The 22,400-nt window shown below is 41.0% G+C and overlaps 1 protein-coding gene across 5 annotated transcripts in view; it reads left to right on the top strand.

Annotated features, from left to right (window-relative positions):
* The first annotated feature begins 1,608 nt into the window (after positions 1–1,608).
* The window catches only part of FER (FER tyrosine kinase), a 147,047-nt gene continuing 126,255 nt past the window's right edge, over positions 1,609–22,400 (top strand). For 3 of the 5 annotated variants that reach the window (XR_014503056.1, XR_014503057.1, XM_083403896.1), the window contains exons 1-5: positions 2,134–2,277; positions 11,258–11,353; positions 12,371–12,637; positions 14,549–14,722; positions 15,147–15,246. Coding sequence is in view for 3 of the 5 variants with exons in the window: in XM_083403896.1 (XP_083260022.1) it covers positions 12,431–12,637; positions 14,549–14,722; positions 15,147–15,246 (481 nt within the window). In the remaining 2 variants the exon portion in view is untranslated. Of the gene's footprint in view, positions 2,278–11,257; positions 11,354–12,370; positions 12,638–14,548; positions 14,723–15,146; positions 15,247–22,400 lie in introns of all 5 variants that reach the window. The other 2 variants (XM_083403894.1, XM_083403895.1) reach the window with 2 other exon arrangements.

Here is a 22,400-nt window from a genome sequence, read left to right as displayed (position 1 = left end):
TGGTGTCACAGTGTTATATTGCATACACAATGCATATACAACACTTTTTCTTTACCAATCTAGCTGAGTCCTCTGTGGGGGCTTTTATGACATTCTGCGGGGCTCTCACGAGATCTTGCCTGCACCTGCTCCTCTGGTGGCACAAGGGTAGGGGCTGTTCCTATAGAGGTGCCCCTTGGCTTCTGTTTCCGAGGCAGCTGTCTCAGTCTGCCTCATTGATGGCTGGCCGGTACCGTCTAAATGTCAACTTTGCTTCCCTCAACTGCGTTGATAAAAGATTTCAAAGGTTTCAAAGGCATCTTTAACCATATGGTTGCCCATACTGATTCATCTGCTATGGCTCAAGTCCTATGCTATGCACAAACCATTAGACACATCATGGGATATGGATAAGTGTGCTTTAAGGCTACATGTGTACCATATTTCAACTTAATGAGTTTATTCTATTTTACGTTGCCAGGTATGAAGGGAAGTAAAATAAACAATATTCAGATCCACAAGTGGAAGGACATTTACAGTAACCAGTGTATTAAAATGCTTGAAAGTATAATGTGGGAAGTGATATAAAGGTAAAGGGACCCCTGGCCATTAGGTCCAGTCGTGACTGACTCTGGGGTTGCAGCGCTCATCTCACTTTACTGGCCAAGGGAGCCGGCGTACAGCTTCCAGGTCATGTCGCCAGCACGACTAAGCCACTTCTGGCAAACCAGAGCAGCACACGGAAACGCCGTTTACCTTCCCACCGGAGTGGTACCTATTTATCTACTTGCACTTTGACGTGCTTTCGAACTGCTAGGTTGGCAGGAGCAGGGACCGAGCAACGGGAGCTCACCACGTCGTGGGGATTCGAACTGCCGACCTTCTGATCAGCAAGTCCTAGGCTCTGTGGTTTAACCCACAGCGCCACCCGCGTCCCTCTTGGGAAGTGATATACATACCCTTTAAAAAACAGACACATGTTCTACCCTTTCTAGTTTGAGTGAAAAGGGCTGTCTCCTTTGTTTTTTTCTTCTCTCCCAAGATCAGGCACATTTCTCTTAGCCACTTTGTAATGAGAGATCATCTAACAGTCTCATCTTTAGAAGGCCCTCTTTACTTAATAGTTATATTTTTAATTAAGTCTTTTCAAAAACTTTATTCTATGCTAATCATTGGGGCATTTTACTTTACTCAGAAGGGTATGTTAAAATGCTCCAGGGATATTATATAATAGCAATTTGGTTGTTCCGGCTTTGCCATGAAACTTTTTATTATAGTTCACTCATATCTGTAACTTGAACGCTAGCTTTGAAACCCCTCGGATGTCCGTTCAGAAGCAAGTCCCACTGAGCTCAATGGAGCTTAATCCTGTATGTGTATGCATATGCAGAATCAAGTATACCCTTAAGCAGGATGAGTGAGCACCTTTTGAAGGAAGCGCAAGGATTTCTAGTCCACAGAAAACACCTGACACAACACAAACCTACAACTTAAAGGTGTTGTTTTTATTGCTGATCTTTGTTCAAACAACAGAGACTCCAGTGCTTGATTGATACCGGTTAGGTGACACAACTCTTCCTCAGGGGCAACCCCAGGAGGCTGTGCGCGCACTGAACTGAGTACAAACATGCTCGTCGGAACGGGCTGCACGTGAACACGGGAGGAGCAACGCGCTCGTGCCTACGAGACCCGAGCGGGCTTACTCTGCACTTCGGCTTTTTATGTTTGACCATGTTTTTATACATGTTCGAAGCCGCCCAGAGTGAGTAATAATAATAACAACAACAACAATAATAGTAATAATAATAATATCAGTCTCCAGCTGGGATTCTTTCCAAGCAAGCAAGCCGCCCAAGCGAAACTAAGGGCGGACCCAGCTGCCGGCGGCGCGCCTCGAGACCGAGCTCGTCCGCAGGAAAGCGACGGGCATCCCCGCACTCGCCGCCGGCCTCTTCCCGGCAGGAGACTCGATCCCCGCTCCGTTCCCTCCCTGAGAGGAAGTCGACGCTTTCCCCTCCCCGACGCCTCACGTCTTCGGCCGTCTTCAGCGCGAGGGCGGGGTTTGAGCAGCAGCTCTTTCTTCGCCTCTCTCCGATTGGCTGGCGCGGCTCTAGGCCCATTTCGGATCGCGCGCGAGAGCGTCGGGGTTGGCTGGCCGGCGGCAGCTGGGTCACCGGTCTCCGATTGGCTGCCCGCAGGGTGGGCAAAGCGGGCGCGGGATTGGCCCGGGCGCGCCGTCACGTGAGCCAGGCGGGGCCGACGACGGGCGTATTGTGGTGGAGGGGCTCCGCTTGTCAGGTAGGTGGAAGATGCTGGGGATGAGGAGAAGGAGAATAAGAATAAGGGAATTAAGAATAGCAGCAGTGGCGGCGGCGGCGGCGGGTGCGCGCGCGCGGGGCCGGGGCCGCCTGTCCTTCGGGTGGGGCTGGTGCTTTGGCTGCGGCCGGCGGGTGGCAGGGGCCTGAGGCGAGGGGACTGGAGCCGGGGTCGTGAGGGGGTGCCTAGGCCTGAGGTGGGGGGGGGGCGCTTTCAAAAGAGCGACAGGGAGGAAGCAAGGAAGACGTGGTGGTGTTGCTCCTCCTTTTCCTTGGGCTCGTTTGTTTTGGGAGGTTGGGGGGCGGGTCCCGCGTAGGTGCCTCACCCGCCTCCGCGCAGCTGCAGACAGTTCCGGGGGGCGCGCGGGGCGGGTTTCTCTCAGGCACCCCACGTTCCCGCCGCGGGTGGGTTTCGTCCTTCCTTTGCCTCGCCTTCTGGTGGGGCGCCTGACCCCTGGGCGAAGGAAGTGCCGGGAACAATGAAGCTCCGGGGTTGGGTTTCCAGGCTGTCAGCGGCCGCAGGAGGAGGGGCGGAGCCGGCGACAGGGGGCAGCTGCCCTTTGGGGCAGACTGGCACCTTAGACTCGGGGGTGGAGGAGGCGCGCCCCACTCCCCCCACCCGCCGGGCCTGACCAGTGCTCTCTACTATGGGTCATGCAAAGGGCAGCGCCCTCTCCTCCTGGGGCGGCTGCAGGAAAGAGCACCGGGAAGTGCCCGCCAGGCATTTGAGTGGGTCTTTTCTCTCTCTCGCCAGAGTGAACAAGTGAAGGCATAGTGGGTAGAAGTGGTGGGCTTGAATTGCAAGAAGGTAGGGCTGGGCCTTGCAAGAGCAGCAGCTTCTTCTGTTCATTTGCTTATGCTCTGTAATGTGGAGGCCTGAAAGATTCCTTTCCCCTCTTGCTTTCTCTGATAGCCTTAGAGAGGAAAGCGGAGATGTGAAAGTGAGTGGTGTTTAGCCCATTAAAGGCAGTGCTGGTAGGCATCTGAGTAGAGGTGGTGGTCACTAGCTCTGGGTGGCCCTTCCTGTGCCCATTTGCCACTGCTCTGTCACCCAAACAGTAAGAACCATTGAGTGATCTGGAGCAGCAGTCCATTTTACCTGCTGTGCTACTAGTTGGGGATGGAAGCAATCGGGCAGGGGTAGTAATTTCTTCCCTTCTTTTGCTTGCTTGCTGTGCTTCCCCTGCACTTAGTCCTTTCTGCACTACCTGAAGGGAATGCACAGAAATGTGAGAGGAGCTACTGCTACGTGCTTCTACCTGCTTTTTCCCTAGGGGTCATTCAGCTTGTCTTTGAGACATCTGAGTGAGCAGAACCCGCTGCTGTCCCTACTCAGTTGCCTTTTAGCATTACTCTAGGCCCTCTGCACAATCTCTGCTGTTGAATCACCAAGAACAAGGACACAGGTGACTAAAATGGTGAGGCAGTTGATTCTTGTATAGTCTCTGCCTACTTATGCTTTTCTGCTAGGGGCTGTGGTGGTATAGACTAACACAAATGCAAGTGGGTTGTGGTGGCCCTACTGTCTCTGGGCAGTTCTGCATAGGCCCCCTCCCATGTTTCCCTTAGAGAAGGCATGGCCAAACTTGGCCCTCCAGCTGTTTTGGGACTACAGTTCCCATCATCCCTGACCACTGGTCCTGTTAGCTAGGGATGATGGGAGTTGTAGTCCCAATACAGCTGGAGGGCCAAGTTTGGCCATGCCTGCCTTAGAGAGTGCATGTAACCTGTGCCTACTAGTTTGCTTTCTCTCTTGATGGCATAGCTTTGAAGATTGTGCTGGCTAGTGGGTGAGCAGGTGGGAGGGGGGTCTCCAAAATGTGTGTTGCTTAAGGGCTACCCAGAACTTGGGATGGAACCTGAGAAGGGGTTAAGAGTAATTCCCTAAGTGGGGAAGTGGTTGGGACTGGCAGGTAGGACTCTAAGGCACTTTTGGGGTTACTTGGCCTTCCACCCAGCAGTGAACACTTACTCCTGTTTACCATATGGACTATGGGATTTCTAAGTGTGCTTACCTCCTTCCAGAGATGGTGACAGGGTTTCATCAATGTGAAAGATAAGTCTTCACTTCACTAGTCTAAATTTGGTGTGCTGATCAGAGGTACTCGGGGAGGCGGGCAGGGAGAGATGAAAAAACATTTTCTTGGTTCTATGATTCTTTTATTTTTTTAATTTTACTTATTTATCAACTTTGTATACCACCCTTCTTCCATAGATCTCAGGGTGGTTCACAACATAAAAATACAATATAAAAAACACAAAATTCATAATAAAAATAAGAACAAAAACAAACCAATAATTCCTCCCTTCCACAACATGTTTTAAAGGGTGTTGGATGTTAATCTGCCAAAGCCTTGGTTGAGGGGAAACATTTTCATCTGAACTCTAAAGGCATATAATGAAGGCATCAGCCAAACCTCTCTGTGGAGAGCTTTCCACAAATGGGAACCACTGAAGAGAAGTCCCATTCTTGTGTTACCACCCTCCGGGCCTCTTGTGGAGGAGCACATGAAGAAGGGCCTCAGAAGATGATCTCAGGGTTTGGTTAGGTTTCATATAGGGAGAGGTGGTCTGTGAGGTATTGCAGTCCTGAGCCAACTTTTGCTTGTACACAGTAGTGGAAGAGTGGAACTCTTACTCAGGCTTCTTAGAGCTATAGAAAGAGGCTGTTGAAAGTAATGTACTATTACACAAGGAGGTAGTAGAACACTTTATATATTTTTTATTTTTATTACTTATTCAATTTTAGCAGTGGTCCTGGCAGAAACAAATTCCTTATTTTGTGCTTGAATTTTATAATTTGGAGGAATGGGACCCATCTCTGGTAGGACTTACCAGTTGGATCTATTGGTTTATAATGTAGTTTTCTTTTTTGGTAGTGTCACAGAAGACTAGTGGCACAAAGAAAACTAGTTAAGCAGGTAGAGTAGGTTTTTCATCTAGTTGCAATTCGATTTGTGCTTCAGTGCCTTTCTGTTGTTGTCTTCAGAGTGTTGTATGGAAACAATTTGAAACATAAATGATTCAAATAAAATATCAAGTGGTTAACTGCTGTGAAGAACATGTTGCTGTCAAAGCAATAAAATGTTTCAACTTGTTAAATGTGTTTTTTGCAGAGTGGGTTAAAATCAATGTTGGGTCACTGCTGTCTGAAACCCCTAAGAGCTGCTACCAGTCAAACAAAACTAACTTCTAGGGACTGATGATCAGACTTGTAAAGCTTCCTATGTTACCAATACTCCCCCCCACATGGAATTCTCTCTGCACCTGGATATGTAAAAGAAAATTCCTTGATACATAAAAGTAAACCACAGAAAGCTTAGCGTCTGCTGACAAACTTGGGTTGGTCTGTCATTGCTTGTAACAGCAATTTCAGTTGGTTGACTGCTTATCAGCTTATAAAAGAAATGGAGCCACCCAAAAAACAAAGTAGTCATTTCTGAATACTTGGGTGACTCCCTAGAAACGCAAACATGGGCCTTTGAAAACTGAAGTGAAAATACCTTTTAAAACAGTGGTGGAAAATTCGTGGTCTTTCAGATGTTTGACTGCCACTGCTGTCGTTCCAGACCATTGGCCATGCTTGCTGGGCCTGATGGGAGTTTGAATCCAGCATCACCTGGAGGGCCACAGGTTCTTTCCCCTGCTCTAAATCAATCTGACAGATGGTGTTGAGATGCAGAAGCCAATATCACCAGTTGATGTCAATATTCTGTAATATATTTGCCACCATAGTCTATTCCAAAAGTCTTTATAATCAATTTAAAACCAGAAAGATAATGTTAAGCTGAAGTAAAAATCAGAGTCTCTGATTACTGAGTCCAAAACATTAACCCTGGTCCTTAACATAATTTCCTGTCCCCATTTGCCATGAGGTGTGTTAGTTGTAAGTTTAGGTACATTTCAGCCACAGCTCTTTCCAAGGCTATGGGGGTATGTGGGATATGAGGATGGGGGCACTATTGGATACCAAACCAAGAAACACCAGGGCTTGTTTGATCAGAATGACAGTGAGATTGAACAGATTATTGACAAGAAAAGGAAGGCCTTTCAGATCTGGCAAAGAAATAGAAACTGCGCCACTAAGAAAAACCCCCTATGCCAACACTAAGGGTAAGGTTTAAAGAAGAACCCTAGAGCTAAAGAACACCTGCTGGATAAAAAAACCCCTCAAGAGATCCAGCACTTAGCTGACATTCAGTGTGCACAGAGTTTCTTTAAAGCCACAAAGACCATCTCTGGGCCAATAAATCATGGCATACCCCCCCCCCCCACGTTCAACAGACAGTACCACACTTCTAAAAGATAAAGAAGCTATTGCATTGTGCTGGAAAGAACATTACTAGCATTTCCTTACTGCAACTCCCTCGTAGCTGCTGAGGTCCTCACAAATTCTGCAAAAACAAATTAGAGATGAGCTTGCGGTATCTCCAAATCTGGGAGAGTAGTGTACAGCTATTAACCAAATGAAAAACAACAGAGCCAGCAGACCTGATGGGATACCTGCCGAAGTCTTCAAAGTGGGTGGAATTGAACTTAACCAACAGCTTCACAAACTCATTGAAAAAAATCTGGGAGAGAGGGGTGATCCCAGCAGACTTTAAGGATACCAAAATTATCAATCTCTTTTAAAAAGGTGATAGAACGGATTGCGGAAACAATCAAGGCAATTCTTTATTAGCTGTGACCTGCAAAATTCTTGCAAGGATCTTAGCAAACTGTCTCCTAACAATATCTGAGGCTACCCTTCCTGAATGGTTTTTGATGTTCTAGGGGGACAGTGGACATGATTTATACTGCTTGACAGCTTCAAGAAAAATGCAGAGAGCAAAACCAACCCCTGTATATAGCATTAATTGACCAGACTAAGGTCTTTGACACTGTAAATCATAATGCCCTGTGGACTATCCTTCTGAAAATTGGCTGCCCAGATAAATCTGTAAACATTGTTTGGCTTCTACATGATAATATGACAGCAACAATTGCAGATAACAATGGATCTCAAAGTGAACCATTCGCAGTGGGATCAGGTGTTAAATAGGGTTGTGTTATCGCCCCAAATCTTATTTATATCTCCTTTGATTAGGTGACAACCAGGGTTTCTTTTCAGCCAAAACTCACAGGAGTGGGTAGCATCTCTCAGGCGGGCGCTATTGCCATTATAAGAGAACAAGGGAGGTGTTCATGGTGAGCTCTAGCACCTCTTTTTCTAGAAAAATAGCACTGGTTAGAGTCAAACCTCGTTTGTCGAATGTAATCCGTTTCAGAAGAAAGTTCAACTTCTGAAACTTTTGACAACCGAGGCGCGGCTTCCGATTGGTTGCAAGAGCTTCTTGTACTCAAGCAGAAGCAGTGTCGAACGTCCGGGTTCTGAAAAACGTTCGAAAACTGGACCATTTACTTCTGGGTTTTTGGTGTTTAGGAGCCAAAACGTTTGAAAACAGAGCCGTTTGAGAACCAATGTTTGACTGTACAACCAAAGGAATTGTAATTTCATATTATTAAAATTGTTGCAAACTGCAGTCTGCAACTCCTCTTCCCTTTGTGTGGATTAAGCAGTGGCGCTCTGTCTCCAATAGATCAAGGCCCTTCACATTATAGCTCACCAGTGGCTTATATCATATCTCTGTGCTTGTGTGGGGAGCACTGACCCTGCAAACTATGGCAATAATGAGGGCCTTCAGTTGACTTCAATTAGCTGGGGTTTTTTTGCCCTGGGTGAAGGCTCCCAGCCTGTGTTTGTGTGTACATAAATGTGCATACAGGATGCCAAACTGGGTCTTTGACCCAGGTGAAACAAAGCCTAGTTTCACCCCTGGTTTTAATGTCTCTTTAGTCTCTGTGTCTGTAAAGATATCAGGCACATGATAGATCGGAAGATGACGAAGCTTACTGAGTGAAATTTCTCTTGTACTTTTGTGTAGATACCATTCATGGTTGCTTTATCCACTATTCCTCAACATCAGTTACATTATTTCCTTCAAAATATGTAATGTTAAGCCTATGAGCTTGTTAGGACAGTTCAAGGTGCCCTTTGCTTCTCACATCATAGTTTGAAGCTGGTGTATGTTCCCAGCTTTAGCTGAAGCAGGTAACTAGTTTCCTGGTTTAAATGAAATGGGGAAATTTTGGTTTAATTAGAGACTTCCTGGTTTAATTGTGGCTTGTGAGAAGGGAGGAGCAAAGGAACTGCATGCACAGACAAAAGGTTATTTCATATCTCTGCTTCTAAGCTAAGGCTGTATCTGTACTATACATTTAAAGCAGTATCATACCATTTCAAACAGTTGTGGTGCCTGCCAAAGACTCCTGGGAACTGTAGTTTGTTAAGGGTGCTGATTAATTTAGTATCATCAGCAAACTAGGACACCTAACTTGTCCTATTGTTTATGAGCAAGTTAAAAAGCACAGGTCCCAATACTGATGCTTGTGGGACTCCACATTCTACGTCCCTCCATTTGGAGATCTGCCCATTTATTTCTATTCTGTTTCCTGCTGCTTAACCAATTCTTGATCCACAGAGGCCCTCTTCTCTATTTTAAACCATATTTTATTGATTTTCAAATATAACAGAACTAAATAAACAATAATATCATTACCAACCTAACCCCTCTCCCCGAAGTAGAGATAGCATTAAAGAATAGCACTTTGGAATCAACAGCTAAATTGATGCCATAAAACGAGAATAAATCAAACAAATGTATTATTCCACATTGCCTCTTATTTCATGGACCTCTCCTCTTATTTCATGACTTAGGTTTAGACAGGAATCTAGTGAGGTGCCTCGTCAAATTTTTTTTTGGAAGTTTCAAGTATCCATCCCTATCCATATACTTGTTGACACTTTCAAAGAACTCTGATAATGGGACTTTTATTTGATCACACAACCTTACAACATCTATATCCAGTACATTGTTGATCTGTACAGTGCTGTGATAGTGCTCCATTATGCATCTGGATCATAAAAGGCACAGTGACTCCACAACAGCAGCATAGAGGCTTGAATTGAAATGGGGTCTTCTACTCAGGGAATGCTCCTACTGAAAGGAGCAAAGTCAGGATCCATGCCAAGTAGTCTATAAAAGCAATTGCAGGCAGTTTTTATAGACTATCATAGTTTGCCATTTCAAACTTCTAACTTAGTTGTTGAGGATGTAATAACGGTATTCTAGAGTACATTATGTATATTTATGGGTGCTTATGTTGACTGACTGCTACACCCAAATTGTGAACAAGAGAACAGTTACACCTATAGCATTTTTAATGTATAAGATGATGCTTTATTAGTTAGCAGTTTATTCATGCCACTTCATCTAGGAAAAATATGAGTGACTAGAAGAGATTATGACAAGAAACCCTACGTTAGAACTTTAAATATAGGGCAGTTTATATGCATAGTCAAATCTGAATTATTAGAAGCCAGATTGCATAAAACTGAGAATAGAAGAGTGTGTTCTTGAGTATTGGCAAAAAATGTGCCTTTGTCCTTATCTGTCACTATAGTAATTTAAAAAAAATAATTCATAATTTTGTAGAATTGTAGTAATCCACTGTTTTGGTCATATGTAATAGGGGTTAATTTCTCCAATAATACTTGAAATCTAATTGTTCAGACACTATTTTGTTTTATTATTTATTGAAGCAAACCTTTTCATTTGTTGCTGCCATTTCTGTTTTGTGCAGTTGCAAGTGGCAACTAAATCTATCTTTGTTGACATCAGGAAGAATGAAATGTTTTATTTGTTCTGGGTTAATAATCACAATACTGTGTTATACAAAGTATTCTAGCCATAAGAGGAATCTGGTGATTACAAAGAAGTTCAAATACTGCTAACCATAAAAACAATGCAATATCATGAGACGTTAAAACACACAGTTCTATTGTCAGTACAGATAAATGGGGTGATAGCCAATGAAGTCCAGATCTGCCACTGGAGGCTCAGGTAACCTCAGTGGCTAGAAGTGCCCTTTGCCAACTGCAACTTTTTGTTTTAATCATATTGGACAATTGGGCATCATTAGCAAACTTGGCTATCTCACTCCTCAACCCAAGCTCTAAATCATTCAGGGAAAAAGCCAAAAAGGCACAGATCCTTGCAGGATTATGCTTTTTATGTCCCTGCATTGAAAGAACCAGTTGTTTATTCCTACTCTCTCCATTCTGTTTCTAAACCAGTTACTGATTCATAAGATCTCTTCTCTTGCTCCATGCCTGCTAAATTTACATAGGAGTCTTTAGCAAAGGTACTTTTATCATGGGTTATACTTCCAGACATTGAAGAACCTGCTTTATACTGTTTGTGTTTCATCCCTGGTCAACACTGAGTCTGCTGAGAAATGTGGGGTTTTTTCCTGCAAGTTTCAGGAATGTACATTTTGGATTTATATTGTTTGCTCTTTTTGTCTACTACATATAGAATTCTGGCACAATGCTATTGACTTCAATATTTGACAGTCAGTTGTAAAGGATATGAACTATTATGGTCAGGGAGACAGAGCAACTGTGGTTTTTATGTACTTATATAGTTATATTGACAAAAACGGAAACAAGTGAATTTCATGGGCCTTTGTTAACAGTGTGCAGATCTTTGTGATTATGAGGTTTTGCAAGCCTGTGGGAGTGTTGCTATTTTACATTTTGGTCCCTGCAAGTGATCAGGCCAAAGAATACACAGGTGTGTTGAGCAAAAAGCAAGGTTCCCTGGAGGAGCCAGAGGTATGTCAGCGAGCAGCAGCAAGTCTGGTAGAACAGAGGGAGGGTTTGGTGGCCTCAGCAACAGGATTCCCAATCTGATGAAAGTCGGCGAAGAACCTTATTGGAGTTGGTGTGAATGATCAGGCATAAGTATTTCTTTCTGCTGACATGAAGGCCTGATAATGCAGTGTCTCCTACTTCAGGATTCATGAAGTTTCCTTTAGTGTTGTAGGCAAACTAGATCATACAATATTTTTGTTTTGTATAGACGGGATAACCGGAACAGGGAATTGAAAGTTCTGGACGAAGGACCACGGCACAAGTGTTGAAGAATAAATTTGTGGGAAGAAAACTTTTTTTAAAGGTACGTATCTTAAATTTTGTTCTCTTTCTGTGTCATTTTTATTCTTTTCTGGTATGTCCTATCTAGGGCACTTACCAGCAGTTGTTAAAAATTAGAATTTCCCAGCAAATGCTTTGTGGTTATGTCCTAACTAGAACTCCTGTCTCATTTCACTTCAGCTTTTTCTCTCATGCTGCTGTTAGAGATATTTGTGCTTCCTTTTAAATGTATGCTTCCTCCTTTTAATGAGCTTTAAACTTCTTATAAACTATATGTAATAAATTGGGGCTGATATAATTGTGCACAAGTTTGTTGTTTTAAAAACTACAGCATGCAAATCCTAAATATTGGCAGGTAGCACATCGTGAGGAATATATTACTATGCAACTATGAAATTATTCTGAAAAAATGTTATTTATTAAATACTCTAATTTGAGAAGCAGTTTCTCATTACGATTGAAATTATTCCAGCACTAGAAGTTGCAAAATTTTGTTGTCTGTTGTGATATGTTTTAAAGAAACATCTCTCAACATTTGATTTTTGCTAAGTTGTGAGAAAGCTTGACCAGCTGGCATTTTTGAATGCTACAAACTGTTTGGCTTCCCCATTCTTTGTGAATGGTCCATACTTTTAAGTCTGTAGTCTAAGAACATTATTGGTTCTGGCTGTCTTAACAGCCCAAAGACTTCTAAATGGCTCTGGAATAGTGTACTTGTGTTGTCTTCAAAGCCAACTGGACTCAGAGTATATTGCTGTTGACAAGCTGCTTACACAAAGCAGTTTTGGGGCATTTGGTGACATTTTCCAGTCAGTCCATGTATGTTTGTAGAAGGAGCTGGCAGGGGTGGGACTGGAGAAGACCTAATTTGATAATTTAAACATTTTCAAAGCCACAAACTGCCTCTCTTCTAGAGTGTAGTTGAGCTTACTTCTTGTTTTAAGTGTCTTAGTGAGACACAGAATCATTGCCATGGAAATATAGCATTAATAGGTTCTGCTTTTTGACATCTTTCTCATTAGTCTTGTTCTGTCTACAGATGTGTTGACCAGAAGAATCTCTCACTAGTGGCCCTTGAAAATCTAGTGCCTTATAAAAGATGGGGTTTGGAAGTGACCTGAAGTATTCTCATGAAGCATTGGTAAAACTGCAAGATTGGGAATTACGGCTGCTAGAAACGGTGAAGAAATTTATGGCCATGAGAATAAAAAGTGACAAGGAATATGCATCCACTTTACAGAATCTTTGCAATCAGGTTGATAAAGAGAGTACTTCACAACTGGATTATGTTAGTAATGTATCTAAGGTAAGAAAAATGAGGCATTTGAATTGATCACACTTTTGTGTATTTGATTTGCAAATAGTAAATTTTGAGGCCAAGAGGTGTAATAATGTTTAAGGCTGCAGTCCTAATCATACTTATCTGGAGGTAAGTACTATTGACTGGCTGGACTTATATAACTACCCTTAGGATTTCAATGTATGTTTGGGCGGTGTTAAAGGAAAGGTGGTTTTTTTTTTGGGGGGGTGCATTTTTGGTGTGAGGCTGATCAGGTTGGCAATCTCTGAACTGAAGTCATATATATATTTCAGACTCTATGGATTGAAAGAAGTTCATACTGCCTCTACTAGCAGACATCCTCACTGTAGCCCAGAGTAATGGGTTTGCATTCTCTTGCTGTCAGTTGTCTCTCAGTCTCTGCTTTCCATATCTTTGGAAAATCATTACAGTGACTACTAGCCACAAGGGCTATGCTCTGAATATCAGTTGTTAGAAATCACAGGTGGGCAGTGCGTTGCTGCATTCATGTCTTGCTTACGAGACTTCCACCGTCAGTTAGTTGGCCATTGTGAGAACAGGATGATGAATTAGATAGGATAGGCCATTGGCCTGATAAAGCAGACTGTTCTTACTTTATGTTCTTATGGCGTAGTCGGACCTCTCTGGTCTCTTCCATTTGCTGTGTCCTGTAGCTTTCCCCATCCTGTATTACATTTGCCATTCTGCAAGAGTGGAGATTAATAGACTCCCCACCCCCATCCTGACTTACAGGATAAATTCACCATTGCCTTTTACGTTACAGGATAAATGTTCTAAAAGCAGTAGATATAAAGAGTAGGCTGGTTTGTCTTGACATCAGCTTGTGAACCATGTGGTCTTTTTCTGATTCAGATTCATCTTCTCAAGGCATTAATGAAATGCAGCTCACAAAAATGTAAAATGAAATAACATGTTAATAATATGCATTGGAATAAGAACTGCACATTGCTTTAGTTGGGTTTATTAGCAATATAAATCAGTTTAGTGGATAAATAGAAGTACTTTTAGTTACACTCAAAGTTGAGCATTAGTAGTGTGGCTTCTTTTCCCTGTAAGAATGATAGTTTCATTATAATATCTCCTTTGCCTTTTCTGTTCAGCTACCTTTGGGGGTCTATTTGGAACATTAATGGCACTCGCTGCAGATTTTATTTATTATCACTTTTGCAATCTCTGTTTTTCAATTACAGTTTTATTAAATTAATAGATAAATCATTTTATGACCCAAAGATTCTTGGGAGGAAAAAAAAGTTCTTATTTTCTATTCAAAACATGTATCAGGCCAATTTCAATTCAGGCTCTCAATTCTGTTTCATAAAAGTTTTATTCTGTAGTTTGAGGCTGCAGTCCTGTACCCATTTACCTTAGAGTAAGTCCTGTTGGACTCAGTAGGATATACATCTGAGTAAACATGCATAGAATTATGCTGTGAATGCTATTGTGCCCGCTGTCTTTTTCTAAATCTAAACTGTACTTCAAACTTTCCAGTAATTCATTTATTGCTACATTTCTGGCCCTCTTGTCTCTAGGAAGCTCAGAATAGCTTATATGGTTTACATTCTCCCCATTTTAGCCTCACAACAACCCTGTGAGGTAGGTTAGGCTAAGAGACAGTGTCTGGTCCCACGGTCTGCAGGAATTCAGTAGTAGAATGATTACCTTTTAATGTGTTTATTTCCTGAAACTGGTAAATGTTTGCAATATAACACCGATTTTGGGTATAATTGTATTGGCAGGTGACAATTATGTGTGTAGAATCCACAAATGCAATCAGATCTTTATTGTTATGTATCTAGTACTGCATACTACTGTAAAAAATAAATAAATCTAATCTCAGACAATTAATTTTGTTTTTAAGACAATAACAAATAAGCTCTCATCTCTTGTTTTCTCAAGTCCTGGCTGCTCATTGTGCAGCAAACAGAACAGCTTAGCAAGATCATGAAAACACATGCAGAAGACTTGAATGCTGGGCCGTTACATAGACTTACCATGATGATCAAAGATAAGCAGCAAATCAAGAAGAGTTACATAGGTGTTTACCAGCAAATTGAGGCAGAGATGTTCAAGGTATCTCATTCAATCATTATTCTGATTTTTTTAGTTTGTAGCGCAAATTTAGCAATCCAAATCGCCCATCGCTGCTATGTGATTAAAGGCATTGGTGGATTTCTGAGAGAATGTTACCTTATATTGAACACTTTTACTGGAATAGAATAATAATTTGAACTAATCAATATTTAAATAGTATCCCTGCGGCTTATTCTCTGAAAAATATAATCCAAGGTTCAGCTCAAATGCTAGTCTGTTGAAGCTGCCCAAATACTTCTGCTTGGTAGTGCTCCACTTAAGTAATAGTAACGTTTGAGTGTGAATTGCTGTGTCTGATTGTGTAGGACAGGCTGTGCATCCTTTCAGCACGTGGCTGAAACCCCTTTTTTCTCTCCAAAGAGTGTCCTCACACATCTCTTGTTTGTTTGTTTTTTCTTGCTAGGTTACAAAAACAGAATTGGAAAAATTAAAATCGACTTATAGACAATTAATTAAGGAAGTAAATTCTGCAAAAGAGAAGTATAAGGAAGCTCTGTCTAAAGGTAGGTTCTTAATGATAAATAGTACTACCTTTTGTATCTGCTGTGGCCCTTTCATGAAACACTCGAAACAACATGTGTAATAAGACCTTAATAGAAACAGGAAAAATTAGTGGCTAAGTAATTGGCTAGATAGTTGGAAACATTGTGGAATACAGCTGTATCCCATCCCACAGGTAATCCTAGACAGCCTCTCTTGTCCGTAGCAACTGTTTGAGCTTTTTCTACAGTCTCCTATATTTCAAATGTTGATCTGCACAACTCCTTAGCTGCACCTAAAAAAGAAATACGGTGCTTCTAAATTATGTGTTTAGCTTAATATATCTATGTAGAATTGCACTTACTATTATTGTATAATAATATATCTTTCTGGTAACTTTCTATGTTTTTATGTTGAAAAATAAAATTGGAAAATTAAAAAGAAGACATAAACAAATCCTGTGGGTATTTCAACTTCGCACATTGACTTGATGCTGACCTCCAACTTGTGAATGCATAGTAATATAGAAAGTCTTACTCTGGAGTCATATATTTGTGGGCGCCTATCAATGAAATGCTACATTTGTCAGAAAACCCCATTCCCACAGTTTCCAATAAAAATTACCATGTTTGACACTTGCTCATGATACTTTGTATATATTGCTTCAGATGGATTTTATTTTATTCATGCTTTTAGAGAATACACTCATCCAAGTAACAAACATAATATTTTGTGTTTTAGCTAATATTATTTAAGGAAGCTGGCAAATGTTACATTGGTCACCTAGGAATTACCCATTACTACTTTATTCAAAAACAGAAATACAGCATGTCAACAAATAATCACAAGTATGAGTGTCTTTTGCAGAGTTATCTGAATCTTTTGATAAGGACACAAATCAGTGCATTTTAATGTTCAACTAATGTGCTTATCTTACTAGGGATGTTGTACTGAAGGAGTGACTTTGAAAAATGGGTATTGAAGTAATGGTCTCAAGTAATTGTATTAACTTCCCAGTGTGGTGCTATAACGGGCATTTTTAATAAAGGCCTCAGAAGTACAAACAAGTGAAGTATTTAAATGATTAGTTTGGAATAATGTAGCAGTTATGACAGCAATACTTTAAACGTCTCTAGACCAATCACTTCTAACAGGATATTTTTGAAAGGGAAATGTCTTGATTATTCAGAAATTCATAAACATACTCTTCAAAGGAGTAACAGAAAGCTACTAAGTTGTAAGTAACATTTTTGTGGACATGTTTTTGAAGTTGCAGCCTGTTTTGCCAAATATTCTTCAGTTGTTGTCTGTTGTTGTCTGCATTGAGCCAAAGCTAATATGTTGATCTGCTCACTTTCAGGAGCAGACTTTGCTAATTTCATGTGATGCAGCAACCTCTGGCAGTAGGAGTGGTTTAACATGATTTGACAGCAAGTTTCAAGAGTTTCCCCATTATGGTAGTAGCTTGTGAGGGGTCAGGTGGCAGAGGCATTGGCCTGCTCCTGCGATCCTTGTCACAACAGGGATGAGGTGAGGAGGTGCCGGTGAGGGTGGAGTTGCTCAGGGACAGTGGTCCTACAGGTGTGCACACCTGGGGGGCTGACAGCTCCTATGACCCCATCAATTCTTATGTCTTCAGGATCTTCATGATGACAAGTTGGGGTCAAAATATAACAGATTAGATTATTGTAATGGGCAGCAAACTGAATTAACCCTTTAACCAGAAGTTGAATGAACTGTTATCTAGTTATTTGAGAAATAGTTTTTGTAATAAATATGTACTCTCTTCTGTGTTCTGTCCCGTCTTAGGCATGGATGGCAGGAATCATAGAGCTCTTTACCTTGGGAGATCCTCTTGGTCCTTGTTCTTATCTGATGGCATTCTGCCATTACATGAAAATATTTTTGTTTTGACATGTTTCCCTCCCCATAGATATGGATTTATTTTGCAGGCTGCTTTCCTTTTGTGTAGGGATGAGGGGCCTGTGTGTGTGTTTTTTTAAATATACTTCAAGTTTAATATTGCCCCCTTGAGTTCAGGTTTTGAACTAGAAAATCAGGATGCAAGTTGTTAATAAATAGTCTTGGATGTTGAATGCTAGCTAAATGGCATTTGAACATTTACCAACAGTAAAAATAGATTCTGTCTGTATCTGTTTCCATTAGAACCTAATATCTTTTTGGTACAAGTGCAAAATTTAGAAGAATTAGGCTGCAACCCTACACCCACTTATTTGGGAACAAATCCCATTGAATTCAGTAGGGTGTATTGCTGAGGAGACATGTATAGGATTGCCCTTGTTAGGGAAGCAGAAATAGGAACCAGAATAAACAGTACTCCAGACTTGCAGTTCCACTGATTACATACTAATGTCACAGCAAGCCACAATGAATGGTTTAGCATGAATGTGCAGATTGCTCCCACTTCACTCCAAACCTCAACTCTTGGCTTATAGTTGCATCTGAACCGGGATTGTGGTTTGTTTTACTCCAAACAAACCATGATCAGAAAGTTTGTTCTTGGTTTACCAATCCTAGTTTGCTTGAGTGAAACGAACCACGATAATCCAGTTTGGGTGCAATGCTAAGCTGAGGATTGCGGTTTGCTGCTCCAGTGCTCCAGTTCACTAGTGAGGAGGAGCAAAACAGGAGTCATCTGGTTTACTGTGGCTTTTGAACACACCCATTATGTTTCTAATTTGGAAAGTTTAACATCGTGTTCTTTATGTTTTTCTGTCTATGACAGGCTTTACTTGGTATTGGTTTAATGTGCAGGCTTCTTCAACAAATTAACTTGCACACATGGGTTAGTGTTTTAATGGGCAAGTGGTGGCAAAATCAGAACAAAACCCAGAAATTATCCATCAAAACAAACTGCCAACAAAGAGACCACGTCTCAGGCTGCTGATAAATATTTATTGGTAGCCCAGCATATTTCATTCAAAAGGCCTTGACTAAGAGCGTTATGTACTATTGAAAATATTTTCAGTAACTCAAAGCAGTAACTAAAATGATAATCTCTAGATATCTCTGCAGGTATATAAAGCCCCTGGAAAAGCCCCTTTCGGCTGAACTGTGATGGGTTATCTGTAAATACCTATCAGCATCCTGAGACTTGGTCTCTCTTTTGGTAGTGGAGGAAAATACACAAGCGCAAAGCCCCTCAGATGGGAAATGAAATTGGCTTTCAGTAGGTGCATTGCACACTCTTGGTGTGGTTGCTCACAAGCTTGATAGCTAGAACAGTTTTACAAGCATTCTTTCTTGTACAAATTGAACTTGTGTAATGGAATTCTATAATGGTCTTTGTGGCCTCACATACTGCACACAACCTTGTGCTATATTAAACATTAGCAACAGGTGATGGCAGTAGTTATAATTGGAACATTTTGTGAAACCATTTTACAGCAAAAGAGGAATCTCTTACTTTCTTCATCTTTTATTGAAAAATAGAACATGTGTGCACCTGTCTTTAGCTTTGTTACAAAAATAAAAAAGAAGTAAAACTGCAGCACTTAGAACACTGAAGCTGACAATAAACATGCTCTTCGCTGTACTCATTGTACTTCAGTCCAGTTCTGACATACAAAGGGAATACAAAGCCATCCCTGTTTTAAAACATTTTATATCCTGCATATTTTGGCCCTTCAGCTGGTTTTCAATAAAAAGTGCAGCAGGTTGGACAAATAATGGCCTTAGTTTTTCTTGCAGGTTTTGTCCACAGTGTGTGATATTGTTGCATGCCACCATGTGGACTTTGCACAGCACAGAGTGTGTGGAATTTTGGAAAAGAAAACAGAGCGCATGGTATTGGCAGAGCACACTGATGCTCTTATGGTATGAGTGGCATTGAGTGTGGCTTGAGCCTTTGCCAGGCTTCTCAGGTTAAGGTGGAGCTAGGAAGGTTGCTTTATGACTCTTGAGGTTTATGTCAGCCTGGCTGTCTGACACTCAGTCTTGAGCATTATCTATTTCTTGTTGGGCCTGCCTACAGTGCTGCTAATAGCCTGTCCAAATTTAGATGTGACATTAAGCACTGGATTGTTTGCTTTCGCTTACCTTAGCATCCGGAGTGTGAGTGAGATCTGAGTGGCACAAGGAGGGAAGGAATTAAGTTATTTGGGCTTGATCCAATCCTCATATGGTTTGTGTCTTCCCCTCCACCCTACATTAGTCCTCTTTTCACCATTCATCCAGGAAAACAGTAATAGAAATGGTATATTCACCGTCTGGAACTCAGAAGGTGGTTCAAGAAGATCAGTAAAATAACTGCAGGAAGGAGAGCAAAATAACTGCTGGATTTAGTTTTAAATTATCAATATGCATATAAAGTGGATATGTCTGAACTTAAACCGTAACAGACTGGAAGTTTAATCCAATTTATTGACTTAAGGAAGATTTTAGTTATTTCCTCCCTGGTTTTAATTGAGGCCAAGGCATTCTTGTAATTTTTTAAAATGCTGAAGTTAGGTGTAGAGAAAAGTGACAGAGATGTTCTCATGTAAGATAAAGATTAATTTTAATGTCCAATTAATGAGATTCTTTTTAATATGGCACAGTCAAGACTAATTTGCAAGCTGACCAAAAATATTTTGCAAGCAGAATTTGTTCCTCTCTTTGATCCAGTTGAAATGTTATTTAAAAATAAATGTGGGCATTGGAAGTGCAACTGTACAAGACATTCAAAGGAATACTAAGTATCTTCTAGGATATTCATATAAAATTGCTTGCTTAGTTCAATAAGGGTACTTTAAAGAAAAGTATTTCTTCTGAGATATATATATCTGATTACCCCCCTTTCTATTTTATGAAGTGGAAATAATTTTGTCCAATTTAGATAAATATTTATGCTGCATAGATAAATTTTTGTGTGTGCACACGTATTCTTGTTCCTTTTATGTTGGAGGATTTATACCTGTGCTGCAACTTATATGGACATGGCTGCTTCTGTTTGCATAGTGGAAAAATCAGCATATGCAGTTCCCAGAAGTGAGTTGCAGTGCCAGAATTTAGTCCATTATTTCCGAACTTTACAAAACTATCCCCTTTGTAAAATCACTTTTGCTTGTGACTAGTCTTCATACTTAGTTGCCCTTGTAGCTAGTCTTGGTTTATTTTGTGGCATTTGCCCCTCATCACTTTCATTACTTTCTCAGTATTGCTCCTGCATTTTTGTGGGGGTATTGCCTCTTTTCCAAACGTACCAGCTATTTGGATTATGCATACCTGAGCATATCTGTGCTACAAATCTAAACCAGTTTCTATCTTGTTCTTAAGTAATGACTTCTATCTGAAGGACTCAGGAAATTACTGTAATTATTTGTAGAGGCTGGTGCTCCTTGACCCCCTACACTCTCAGAAAGCCAGGACTATCAAACCACTTTTCGATCTAATTATGTAGTGTAGGTGTACTTGGGTATATAATTAGGTTTAGACCTTTCCCTGCATCCACAAATGAGATGTTATCTCTCCAGGTTCAACAATATGGTCAGATGATTGATTATCTTGTATTGCTGAAAACTTGTTCGCAGCATAATTAAATAAACTATGCTAGAAATGTGGGTTATGCTGATAATAGTCTATGCACATCCAATTCTGAAAATATATTTTGGAGGATCCTCATTTATATGGCATTTAAATGCCTTTTAATCTATTTAAAAAGCAGAAGGGAAAACTACTTTGAGGGCAAAATAGAGACGAATGTAAACCTTTCTGGTGTTTTTTTTAATACTTCTGAGATTGTACAAATAACATTATTTGCAATGGTGTCATAACAGTTGCCTCACAAATGACAATACAGTTAGTGAAGCCATATTGCTGAGCATTGTGAGAAGGCATGTTCAAATGTTACGGTGTATCTTCCAGGCTGTAGTTTTCAAACTATGGGGTAAGCTCTCTCTCTCTCTCTGTCTCTCTCTCTCTCTCTCTGTGTGTGTGTGTGTGTGTGCAGGGGACAGGACAAAAGACAACACTTACGGGTACATGGTTGCAAAATCCAAGTAGGGAATGGATCATGTACCATTATACTCAGATGTACTTTCTTCAGTATCAAAATTGCTGTGGTCATTGTAGAAGCCGCAGAGGCAGGAAGCATATGGGAGTTTCTAACCACAGCAGCTTCTCTCAGCTCCTGTCACCTTTTCAGTTCTCTGGTTTTAGGAAGTGTTCCGAGATGCCTATTGTTGTTCTCTTTTAACACTAGTATTAGATTAGTAGCCCAGTGTGCAGAGACTTGACCACAGAACAGTGTGCTGTGTAAATGCAGCTGTATGTGAGGAGTTTGCACAGATTTTGCACACTCACCTGCCCCTAGGTATAGCTGCCAGCAGTTTGGGGTTTCCAGTAATTTTTGAACAGGGGTCTGGAGTTCAAAGCTCTTCTGAAGGAGCTATTCATTCCATATAGACCTGCCTGGTACCAAGATCTATAGGGGAGGAGGCCCTGCTCTCAGTTTTGTGCGGTGTGAGGTTTGTGGGGCAGCAGGGCACAAGAAGACTTCGGTTGTGTTGGTGGCAGATTGTGGAATGCTCTTCCCTCTGAGATGTATCTGGTCTTCTCACTGGATACGTTTTGACAATGGGTCATGAAACACATTTTGAATAGGCCCTTGGGGAGTGGATTTTATATTGTTGGGATCACATGGTGAAGGATGTGAGAAACATGGCTGTAGCATTCCTGTCGTAAAATGCTCTGTGATGGGATTCCTGCAGTTTGACTCTGCATTATATCCTATAATAGAGAATCCCTGCTGTGTCCCAATAATCCATATTTAAGAAATATACATAAAAAAGCAGTTCTAGTTGGTCATTTATCCGTCAGAAGCGAATCCTTCTGATCTAGCAATGACCATCTGATCTGAGTGCTGGTCATTATATGTCACACTTTAATTGCTGTAATTTTATTTATTTTAGTTTGTTCTGAGATTTTAAACTTGGTAATTGGTGATTTTATCCTGATACCAGTCATTGACTGTAATAAAACGATCTACTTACTTACATAGTTAGGAAGTATTTAGAATATATTATTGTATAAATCAATTACAATTGTTAATGCTGTAATCCTTTGTACACCAATGTTTATTTCAGTGTGTTATACCTATGAGTAAATCTGTAGAGGGATGCATTATTTTACTTCTTCAAATTGCTATTTTGTATAGGGTAGAGAATCATGATTTATG

Source organism: Podarcis tiliguerta (genome assembly GCF_965153285.1).
Source record: "Podarcis tiliguerta genome assembly, chromosome: 11".
Taxonomy (NCBI): Eukaryota; Metazoa; Chordata; class Lepidosauria; order Squamata; family Lacertidae; genus Podarcis; species Podarcis tiliguerta.
The sequence above is the reverse complement of the archived record's forward strand: the minus strand, read 5'-3'. Positions and strand labels throughout refer to the sequence as shown.